The 12274-nt window shown below is 39.6% G+C and overlaps 1 protein-coding gene across 2 annotated transcripts in view; it reads left to right on the top strand.

Moving 5' to 3' along the window:
- The window catches only part of RAPGEF5 (Rap guanine nucleotide exchange factor 5), a 223528-nt gene that overhangs the window by 58470 nt on the left and 152784 nt on the right, over nt 1-12274 (top strand). For both annotated transcript variants that reach the window (XM_044246197.1, XM_044246196.1), the window contains exon 6: nt 3800-3866. In XM_044246197.1, the coding sequence (XP_044102132.1) occupies nt 3800-3866 (67 nt within the window). The remainder of the gene's footprint in view (nt 1-3799; nt 3867-12274) is intronic.

Here is a 12274-nt window from a genome sequence, read left to right as displayed (position 1 = left end):
TAAAAGGACAGAGGCAGCTTTTGCCATTCCTGTGACCTCCCGTTGGTACCCTTAGATCCTGCAGACCTCTCAAATGACTGAAGACATCTGCGCACAGTACCAGCACTTGGGACTTTCCGTTGGAGAGTTCCTGGACCTGGCTTGGGCTGTTGGGAAGCAGGGACCTTGAGAAACAGCCATAGGAATTTGTAAATCTGTCCTGCCTGCTGGGTCACAGCTTCCTGCTGGCACAAACTCTCTGGGATGGGTCTTCCTTCCTGGGGTCACTGCTGGTTTCTTTCTGTCTCATGTCACTTGTCATGGCCATTACCTGCTGATGCCAGCTGGGCTTTTTCTGCTTCCCTTCTCTAACCACTGACAAACCACACAGAGCTTCTCTCTTCCTCTTCTGTTTGTTGATCCCCTTGAGTAATAATGGGAAAATAGGCAACTATTACAGTTGATTCTTTTCTTTATCCCCCCACCTTGCCCTGTTTCATTACCTGTTTTGATCTGACATGGGAGAGCTTTGTCTTCACTGGATTGTAATGATGTGTGTTTCTATACATAAAATCAACATTTATCTTCTTTCATAAAAATAAATTTGTTGGGTAAAGAAGGTCTGGTATTTCTGGGCATTCTGGCATAGATCTGGAGAGGGGACACAGTGATTAGGTATTAGCCTTCCCTTTCTCTAAGCTCTTCCACTCTTTACCTCTTACCACCAGACCCTCTCCTAAGACCTTACTCTGCCAGGTCAGATGCGGGTACCTGCCAGTGCAGGGGGTATGGGAGCACATAAGCGGGAAAGGAAGGGTTCTTGTGAATTCTAGATCTTTCACTAGGCTGTAGATAATCTCTGAAGGTTTGAACTCTTAGAGGAGTAGGATCAGGTCTCAGTTTTAGAAAGATAATCCTGGTATCTATAGGAGATGGGGCACAAGAGGAGAACCCTGAGACAAAGAAGTTGGTTAGAAGATCGTAAAAATAATTTGTGCAAGAGAAGTAGAAGGCTTCAGTTGTCAGTGAGGTTTAACAGGGGGGAAGTGAAGGAAACAGAGGGAATGGCCACAGGGCGACCACGGAGCTGAGTTGTGAGAGGCATGAGGTGGTAGGAATACAATGTAAGTTATGTTGACTTCAAGGAGCCCATAGAAAATGAGGTTCCTGGAATTGCCCCCCAGAACCCCTTTGAAGGCAGATCGTAAAGCAGGGTGAGCTCGGGGGAGATTCAGGGGCTGGAGAATGACTTGAGAGCTCTGGGCAAAAGTCGTGGTGGTTGTGGTGATAAAAATGGGATGAGGGCTGGGGCGCCTGGGTGGCTCAGTGGGTTAAGCCTCTGCCTTCGGCTCAGGTCATGATCCCAGGGTCCTGGGATCAAACCCCGCATCGGGCTCTCTGCTCAGCAGGGAGCCTGCTTACCTTCCTCTCTCTCTCTCTCTCTCTGCCTGCCTCTCTGCCTACTTGTGATCTCTCTCTCTGTCAAATAAATAAATAAAATCTTTGAAAAAATAATGGGATGAGGGCTGCAGGACGGCTCTTGGGAGGTCACTTCTGTCTGTCTTACAGATACTTCCTTTGGAAACATTTTTGGTTGTTTTGTTTTGTTTTGCCAGGGCATGTTTTGTGCTGGAAGAATGACCAAAGGTAGTTTTGCTTCTGAGCAGGAACTAAATTATCTGTCAATAAACCATCAGTGGTTACTCATGAGGTAGCCATTATCAGTCACATACATAAGAACTTCCCTTCCCTTGGAATTCGGAGTTCCTTTCAGCAGTTTTTTTTTTTTTTTTTTTTAAGATTTTTTTATTATTTATTTATTTGACAGAGAGAGATCACAAGCAGGCAGAGAGGCAGGCAGAGAGAGAGAGGAGGAAGCAGGCTCCCTGCCGAGCAGAGAGCCCGATGTGGGACTCGATCCCAGGACCCTGAGATCATGACCTGAGCCGAAGGCAGCAGCTTAACCCACTGAGCCACCCAGGCGCCCTCAGCAGTTTATTGAAAACACATTCACGACGGAATCTTTGCTGGTGCGAAATACCTCATCCCATAAACTCATTGCTGAGCTATGTGCCAGGGTCTGAAAACCAGGAGCTGGCGGGATGAGCCCCTGCTTCCCTGCAGACGCGGACAGTGCCCAAGCCCTTGCTGGTGCCCTGGTGCCCAGTGTGTTTGGCTCTCAATTTCCCATCCCATCTGTCCAGTGAACTCAACTTAACCCTGTACACCTGGTTGGATGGCTTAGGTTAGAAAGGATTGCAGATCTCTTCTCAGGAGAACGTCATGTATGTGGAAACCTCATGAATAGATCATTTTAATAATAAAGTTCATTGTTCAAAATATGCATTATCAGAGTAACTTGCTTTTTAGGGAATATGGGGATTTATAATGCTCAGTTTGCACTGTCTTTGTTGGGTGGATTATTAGCTTGCATTTCGAGCACTTTGCAGCACAGGTGGTTAAAGGACTTGATAGCGCCAGCCCCGCTTCCTACCTACCTACAGCATGCAATTCTGGTAAAGGCAAATGGCTTTTCATCCACCGCTCTGATTTAGAGGGTTGGGGTTTGTTTGTTGGTTTGTTTGTTTTCTATGAAAGGTTTTAAAAACAGGAACAGGAAGCCAATGCCAGAATTGATCCAACTTGCTTTTCCCTTCTTAAAGATCTTTTCCTTAGCCCTCCTGCCCCACCAGGCGAGTGCTGGAGCTGACCCCCCCGGCTGTCTCCGAGATTGAAATCAATCCTTGCCCTGCCATTCTGGTTAACACCGCCCTGCAGGGCAACTAACCCCTGGTCCCTCGGAGTCCATGGAAGGTGGTGAAAGGGATTGCTGTGGAATAGATCTGGGAGATAATTACCTATACTCAATTACCTATGCTCAATTAGCATTAACTTTTTTTTTCTTTGACCAAGCCAGGAAAAAAAGATGTCATTTTATAAAATTTGCTTTAAAGATAATTTTAGTACACCTGAAACTAAGGTAATACTGTGTGTCAAATATGCTTCATTAAAAAAAGAAATGAATATTTATAAAAAATAAAAAATTTTAAAAAAATGAATAATTTTATGTTCATGTATACATTGTTGTGGTGAAAATATTTTCATGAGATACATTACAAAGGTGATTCTCCTAAGCCGACAAACTGATCTTATATGTTATACCTCACTTTAGTTATTTAGCTCATTTAGCATATGTGCAGTTTTCTTGGCTTCTCAACTGGGCTGTGGCATTTTCTTTCTTTCTTCTTCTTCTTCTGTGTGTGTGTGTGTGTGTGTGTGTGTGTGGGCTTAGAGCCTTAGAGTACTTTAAAAAAGAATGAAGAACTTCTGCTGCTGTTGTATTTCACATAATTCCTGTCACAGTATTAGGCCTATAATAGACCATTTCAAAACATATTGGTTTTGGGTAAAATTCAGATGTGGCAGGAAATTCATGTGTCAGATTTTCAAAATCTGGATTTCATTTAGACTAGTAGGAAATTTTGGTACCTAACCACCTTCCAGTTGTATCTGTTTATGCTTCGTGCATGCCCATGTTCATAAAGCTCATCAGAACTATTCTGTGATATCATTTGGAGACAAGTACTTCATCTTCGGGATTTAACTGGTAGACTGTAAAGAAGTTCCTGCTAATTGATTTTGAAGGAACAGTTGGCCTGCCATAGAGCTGGGTCCCCTGACATTACTGACACCATGTTATTTGCATGGGTACTTTCACTCATGTATTAATAATGCCATTATTTGCTATGTGTTCCCCATAACTTGGTAGATAAATTTGAGCAATCAAAATTAAGAATAAATCATTCTTTGTTTTTCAAAGGTCTCATCAGAAAATCGAAGACTCAGAAGAAAGCAGTGATGAAATTCTTGTTCGTCTAACATCTGCGGTAAGGCATGCAGTTTTTCCTAACTACAGGGGCCAGAAAATAAGGAGGGCTGGGGCTTCAAGGGGAGGCAGTTTGGGTAGCAGTGGAGAGAGACATTTGCTCTCTGGGTACACATCAATGTGGGAGGCCCACATCAAGGCAAAAGGAGACATGGCATGGACTCCTCGGTGCCGTTTCTCCAGCAAGATCATAGATATTCCTGGTGGAAAGTTCTAGAACCATAGCGGAGACATTATATCTGATTTTTAAAATGCAGTATGACTTAACCTAGGGAATGTTGTGACCTGCCACACAAAGGAGAAAAGACCATATGTTTCATTAGGGGGGAAAAAAAAGAATTACCTCAACCAAGAAAAGGCCAGGTCATTGATTTCTAACATGCTAGGTTGCAACATTTTTCAATTGTTTTCTAAAGGTACCAATCAAGAGCTGGTAATTGCCTTGTTAGTTGAAGAAAAGCTCATGCCGTTCTTAATAGAAAAAACTAGCGGGGCACCTTGATGGCTCAGTGGGGTAAAGCCTCTGCTTTCAGCTCAGGTCATGATCCCAGGGTCCTTGGATCGAGACCCACCTGCATCGGGCTTTGGCATTGCATTGGCAGGGAGCCTGCTTCCCTTCCTCTCTCTCTGCCTGCCTCTCTGCCTACTTGTGATCTCTGTCTGTCAAATAAATAAATAAAATAAAATAAAAAGATTCTCCTAAAAAAAAAAAAAAAAAAGGCTAGCTATGGTTGCTGATCATTGAGCCCTAGTTTTTGATGGACTCCTACTATCCTGTCTGACAAAAATCTTTTATCCATTGGTTTGGCTTTTGGGAAACTTTTCTAATCTCCCCAAAGATTCTTCAGTTCTGCTTTAACTGCATTCTTGAAATGGTAATTGCTGAAAATTGTGTTGGATTCGGTTATATATGTGGAGAAAACTGATGTTTCATAGAATTTTATACACCAGATCTTAGTATCTGCACATAGCTTGAAAGTTAAAAGTTGCCTTACCTATTCTTGGAATGTAGCTTCAAAATGTAGTTTTTGACTAAATACAGTGATTGGTAGTATAAAGCTTCATGTGAAATGGAATCCTGACAGCCTATTAAGAAAAAATATTTAATGTGACCTTTGCAGTTTTTTATTTAACCTTTTTTTTGAATTGAGGTGTTATTGACATAAAATATACATTAGTTTCAGGTATATAACCTGATGATTTGGTATTTGTATATATATTGTGAAATGATCACCACAATAAGTCCACTTAATATCCATCACCTCATATCACCTTTTCTTGTGATGTGGACTTTCAAGATTTGCTCTCTTAGCCACTTTGAAATATACGGTCGTCACCATGCTGTACACTACCTCCCACAACTTATTTTATAACTGAAAGTTGACCTTTTGACTCTCTTTGCCCATTGTGCCAACCCCCAAACTTCTCACGTCTGGCAACCACCGATCTGTTTCATGTATCCATGAGCTTGTTTTTTACCATTGCTGTTGCTGTTGTTTTTAGGCTACACATAAATGTGTAATATGTGAGATCATATGCTATTTCTCTTTCTCTGATATATTTTACTTAGCAAAATGCTTCAGCTTCCATCCATGTGGTCGCCAATGGCAAGATCTCATTCTTTTTTATGGCACGGTCGTATTCAATTGTGTGTTTCTGTGTGTGTGTGTGTGTGTGTGTGTGCATATATAGACATCTGTATGTCACGTCTATTTTATCTGTTTATCAATGGACACAGGTTATTTCCATATTTTGGCCATAGCAAATAATGCTGCAGTGAACATAGGGGTGCATATGTCCTATAATGTTTTTGTTTTCTTTGGATAAATGCCCAGAGATGGAATTGTTGGATCATATGGTAGTTCTATTTTTAATTTTTTGAGACACTTCCATACTGTTTTCCAGAGTGGCTTGATGAATTTACATTCTCATAAACAGTGCACAACAGTTCCCTTTTCTCAGTATCCTCTCCAACATTTGTTATTTCTTGTCATTTTGATTATAGCCATTTGGACAAGTGGGAGGTAATTTCTCATTGTGGTTTTGATTTGCATTTCCCTGACAATTAGTGGTGTTGAGCATCTTTTTTTAAGTACCTGTTGGCCATCTTTTGTCTTCTTTGGGAAAATGTGTATTCAAGTCTTCTGCCCAATTTTCAGTTGGATTGTTTGATTTTTGCTATTGATTCATATTAGTTCCTTATATACTTTGATAGATAAATGACTTGTAAATATTTATCAGATATATGACTTGCAAATTCTCCCATTTAGTGGTTGCCTTTTCATTTTGTTGGTGGTTTCCCTTTGCTGTACAGAAACTTTTTAATTTGATATAGTCCCACTTACTGATTTTTGCTTTTGATAATTGGTTCCAAAAAACCATTGCTAAGACCAATGACAGGGAGATTACTACCTATATTTTCTTTCAGGAGTTTTATGTTGTTTCAGGTCTTACAGTCAAGTCTTTAATCCATTTTGAATTTATTTTTGTATATGATGTAAGAAAGTGATCTTGTTTAATTCTTTTGCATGCAGTTGTCCAGTTTTTCCAATACCATTTATTAGATCATACTTTGTTCATTGTATATTCTTGGCTTCTTTGTCATACATTAATGACTGTATATGCATGTGTTTATTTCTGACTTCCTTATTTTCTTCTGTTGATCTGTGTGTCTATCTTATGCCAATACCATAGTGTTTTAATTACTGTAGCTTTGTGATACCGTTTGAAATCAGGGAGCATGATGCCTCTAGCTTTGTTTTTCTTTTTTAGGATTGCTTTGACTTTTGAGGAACTTTTGTGGTTCCATACAAATTTTAGAATTGTTTGTCCTATTTCTGTGAAAAATGCCTTTAGAATTTTGATAGGGATTGCACTTTATCTATAGAGTGTGCAGTTTAAAATATTTACTGAAGAGGAGTACCTGTTGTGTGCAAAATCGTCACAGCCATCTGTTTAGAAAGCACTCACTGTGGATCAGTTACTGTGTTAAACATTCTCTGTGTTTGTGCATACACACATATACACATTCTGTTAAACATCATAACAACCCTATGAAATAGGTGGAATTATCCCTGTTTTACAGATAGGAAAGCTTATAGAGGTTAAGTAACTTGCCCAAGGTCACTTACCTAGAAAGCAACAAAGCCAGAGTCTGAACTCAGAATTTTCTACTTCCTAATCATGTTCCTTAACTACTATGCCTCTTTTTCTTGGTAATGTAATATATTATTGGAATAGTTTCAGAAGCAGCAAAGACATATGACATGTTTCCTATAGTCGTACCAGGAAGACAAGTACATATAAAGAGTTCAGGTACAAAGCAGTTGGCAATTGAACGCTGAATATAGTGGTGTATAGACCGTAAGTTCAAGAACAGTAACAGCTTCATCGAAGAGATTTGAACTACCAATGAAGGCAATCAGGATTTGAACATGTGGTAATTAGGAGGACAAGTACTCTAGCAGTGGGGTTTATTGTGCAGTTGGAGGAATGAGAAAGTAGAAAGGGAAAATGCTGAGTAGAGCCAACTGTTTAGAGAAGAAGCTCCCAGTTAAGAAAAGTGAAAGACTTTTTGAGCAACAGATTAACAAAATGAAATAGACACGTGTAAGAAAAAAGAAAGATGAGGGGCACCTGGCAGTAGAGCATGTGACTCTTGATCTGGGGATTGTGAGACCAAGCCCCACATTGGGCATTGAGCTTACTTTAAAAAAAAAAGATAGATAGAAGATGAGCTGGAGGTGGGGATACTGATTGAGAGGCTGCTGAAAACCTACTTTATCATGGTTTTTGTGGGAACCAAGAGAAAAATGAGTTCAAAAAGGAGCACAAAAAATTTTTTAAAAATCAGTAGGACTAGATAAAGATAGGAGACAGAATGGAAAAGTGATGATACTCTTGGGAAGTTGAATAAAATATCGGGAAGGCAACATGGGGTTTAGACATACTGAGTTTGAGGATAAAGAAATGTAAAGTATAAAAATATTCAAGAAACACCTGGAGATGTGAATCTGGAGCCTAGAGAGAGGTCAGGACTAAAGGTAGAGGAACCAGTCATAGAGAAGTTGTCTGTTGAGGAGCATACTTGGAAACGTTCAAAGACAGAAAATAGAAATGTGAGTGTCTTTGAGTAGGAAATAAAGTTAATGATGAGCTTCCATCTCTTGCTTCCTTAAGACCAACATCCAAAACAAACCCAATTAAGCTATTTCTCTTTCTTTAGACTAAATTTTCATGATGGAAATTGTAGATAAGAAAACACAAATATCTTGCCTGGGTTTGACTGGAATTTGTGATTTTTGTTTACACAGTGTGATTGTCGAGCCGCTGAGGGTAATGTAAGTTAGGCTAAGTTGCGAATGATATGTATTAAATGCCTGTTTGGTGGGATGGGTACATTAGTGGCACTTACAGAAGAACGAGGGGGCATGTGGTGTGGTATGTTGTGCTGCTTGGTTCAGTGAAGCCAGCCATCACTCAGATGGTGGAAAAGAACAGTGCTGAGTATCTGTGCTGAAACAGTAACCTGGTAGTGGTAGTGATGGAGAGTTTGCGGACATATCTGGAGAATTGAATTAAAATTACAAATCAAGGGGCACCTGGCTGGTTCAGTCGGTAGAGCGCGTGACTCTTGATCTTGGGATTTTGAGTTTGAGTGCCCCTGTTAGGTGTAGAGATTACTTAAAATCTTTAAAACAAGTGACAAATCGACAGTGCTGAATTTAGGAAGAAAGATCAATGAGGAGAGGGGCAAAATCTAAAACTCTGGGGTCATTAATTAGACACACTTACTCCCGTGTATTCCTTCTAAAACCTGATTTGGTTTGTCATTCTCATCAGTTTCAGTGTCTCTGTATGGTACTGCTCTATCCCCTTGCTCATTTTCTTCAGTTCATCCAACCTTACCCTAGAAGCTCTGCATATGATGCTTTTAATGGAATTCCTAAATTCCTTCTCATAGGGTACAGTATCACTCCTCAAAGGGTATAGTATCACTCCTCTAAGAAATTACACTGAACTGAAAAAAAAAATTATAACCCAAATTGTAAATGGAGTGTTGGTACAAGTTCTAGAAGACCTTGAAGCAAGTACGTCCCCCCTCCAAAGCTAAAATGCATGCTAAGATATATATTGTTTGTTTAAAGTGTTAGAGAAAAAGAAACGTGCTATTAAATCTCTTTTTTAACACCTCTCCAGGAACAAGAAACATGGTTATAACTGATTGCTGCCCGTTGTCAATGTCACAGAAACATTTTTCCTGGCTCAGTGTCCAGAAGTTGTGATGTAACTCCATCAGTTTTCCCATCACCTGTGAACTTGTTTCTCATGACTTCTAGCGTTCTTTGTAGTTAAAGTCTTGTTCTCACTTTTTTTTTTTTTCCATTTGAGATTCTACCTTTCGGGTAGAGCAGATCCAGTTTACTCTCATTGACTAAGACCTGCACGGAACTTAGGCCTTTGATTCTTCTCCCTGTTTGTCTTTTCTTAGAGTTCTCTTGGGAAATATTTGTTACGGAAGGACAAGTAACTGGGTCTTAATAAACAGGCAGTTGTTTCGTATCATCCAGTGCCCGATGGAATTCAAGGAGGCAAACTTTTCACGACGCGCTATCCTGCTGGCTCTCTCCTTCCTCTGCTCTTGCCTGTTCTTGGTGTTCTGCTTTTGTGTATTTGGGTCTTCTTTCCTTTGCCATCTTACCTGAAGCTCAGTCATTTTCAAGGACGTGCCTTTCACAGGACTCTATCTTTTCTGGGTCTGGGAAGCATGTAATGTGGCTAGGATTCCCTCCATTTGTCCTTCTTGATGAACCTACACATGGGGTTTGGTACACTGGGGGGGAAATCCCTTTTTGAACAGTAGTATCTGAAGATAACAGTGACAGCTTTTTCAGTTGGAAACTTTCAAGAAGTACCAGTTCAGGAAGCAGAAATAGCATGGGATTTGGGTTTTGATCAATCTTTAGAAAGTTAGAATTCTCTTAAGAGATTGTGCGCCAAGTTAGCAAGGTTTGGAAATAATCTTGGGTTAGTGAGAGTGGGGAAGATTCGGTCACATTTAGTAGATGAAGAGCATAATCCAGTGATGATTTTTACCATATTTAGAGAGAGATTTTTTTTTTTTAAACACTGAATGTTAATTTCCATTACCCTTTTTCCTGGCTATCTGCCTCTCCGTTTCTGAGGAATGGAGAAACGGAGTGTAGTTAATCTCCCTTTAGTCTATCACAGACCTGAGTGGGCATGTTTGCTCAGAGCATAAAAGTAAGTTAATTCCCCAGGGAATGACTAACCTTCTGTCCGACTGCTACAGGATTACGAACATCTTGTTACCTTATATTTCTTATCTGTGGGGAACATAAAATTCCTACTTGGAATCCTTACGTTGGCTCCAGTTTTCCCAGTGGCCTAAAGAGCTACTGTGTGATTGGGGGAAAGGCCAAGTAGCTTGAGTTTTCAGACAAAGTGTCAAGGGAAGCCCAAGAAGACAGACCTGGTTTCAAAGATCATCAAAAACACACCAGAGGAATTGTAGCACATTTTGGGCACAATATTCATTGTTCTTGTTATTTCTAAGGAGCCATGGGAATTGTCAGTACCTTTCCTCATTATTCTTTAGGACTCCCTCATCTGCTATAGTGTCCACAGGACCTTGGGCTGTAGATTGTAGGTCTCTGGGACCCCGTGAACAGCTGCAGTTTTCCTCAGGGAGGGTCTCACAGTAACACCTCACCAACCCATGCTTGTTCATACCTGAGCCAACAGCTGAATAGTTGATTGCTATCTTTTCTCAGTCACAAATGCTTATGTGTTTTATACCTATTGCACATCAATGATTTTCCTCGAGTAGATACCTAAATGCCACATGCACACAGACACACAGACACACACACCTTTTTAACATTAATTACTAAGTCACCTCTACTTCCAAAGAAACCATCTGCACATACTCTGATTATGTGGTAATCTCATTTAACTCTAGCCTTGAGAATTTGGTTTTGGTGAGCAATATAATATGCTGTTTTACCTACTGAAATGATGCCAGTGAGGGAATGTTTATTTAAAAGCATTTGTTCAGCAAGGTATGAGTGTGTAGAACCCATTAAAGAGTAAAACAGGTCTCAATAAATCCCTTGTGAACAGAAGTGTGTGCGTTTGTATGTGTGTACCTATATGCATTTGTGTTTATTAAGGTATTTGGGTATCTCTTCCCAAGGTGAGGAAAATCATTTTGATATGCAATTCACATGGAAAACATAGACATTTTTAACTGACAAGGAATAGAAATACACCATTCAGCTATCAATTTATATATTGACAGTCACGGGTTTGTAAGATATAACCATGAAATCTTATCTGAGGGGAGCTGAAAGAGTTTTAAAAGGATGATTCATGAACATTTCATATTGGTTGCTGCTTTGGGCATTTGTTTAAAATAGAACTTCTAGCTGCTTAAAGGAAGTGTAATTTTGCATCCTTAAGGCAATGTTATAGCTTTATACAATATGTCCACAAGTGCAGAAGGACCAGAAGTATTATAAAAGAGTGAAAATTACTTGAGCTTTTGGTAATGATGGAATAAAGTAGATTTTTACTTACTTCCTGTTCTTTTATATTGTTGTAGAATTTAAGTATATAATGAAATTTCATATGAATGCTGGGTAGAGATAGTGTGAATTCCACTGCTATTTTCGTAAATGTCAAAATGATGGTGAAGTGGCGGTGAGTTGTCCTTACTGTAGGTTATGTTTGCAGTTCTCTTTTATTTATCTGACACTTGGATTGTTTGGTTTGAATATAAAGACTTTGCAATTTAGAAAATTCCAGAATAGAAAAAAATTCCGTAATGGAACCATTCATTAGTAACTCATTATTAACTTAAGTGTTTATTAGTTCCTAGGTTATTTTTCTTTTATGTATACTTTTTACCAAAAAGAAAAAAACCCACCCTTTTATTTTGTGGTCTGTACTTTTCACCAAATATGTTGTCAGTGCTGAAAAGCTCCTCCTATGGCATTTTTGTGGCTCTATAAAATATCGTGTTCCATGGATTTTTCATTATCTCCTATCCTAGGCATTGTGGTTATTTTCAATCTTTTGCTGTTATAAATAATGCAGAGATGAACTTCTCTGTGGGGAAATTATTGAAGAAACCTGCTTGCAGATGTCATTTATTAACGTGCTATTGATTTAAGAAGACAAGGGAGAAATGGGTGAAAGGCTAAGACTGGCTAATATTTATTGAGTTCTGACCTTGTGCAGGCATTCTGCTAATGCTTTTCATGCACTGTCATATTTTAGTATCCCTCATTCACGTTAGATCGATGGGGAGTTCAAGACAGGAAATATTGGGGCCCCTGGGTGGCTCAGTCAGTTGAGTGACTCTTGATTTCCAGCTCAGGTCATGAT

Source organism: Neovison vison, chromosome 4 (genome assembly GCF_020171115.1).
Source record: "Neovison vison isolate M4711 chromosome 4, ASM_NN_V1, whole genome shotgun sequence".
In the NCBI taxonomy this organism is placed as follows: Eukaryota; Metazoa; Chordata; class Mammalia; order Carnivora; family Mustelidae; genus Neogale; species Neogale vison.
The sequence above is the reverse complement of the archived record's forward strand: the minus strand, read 5'-3'. Positions and strand labels throughout refer to the sequence as shown.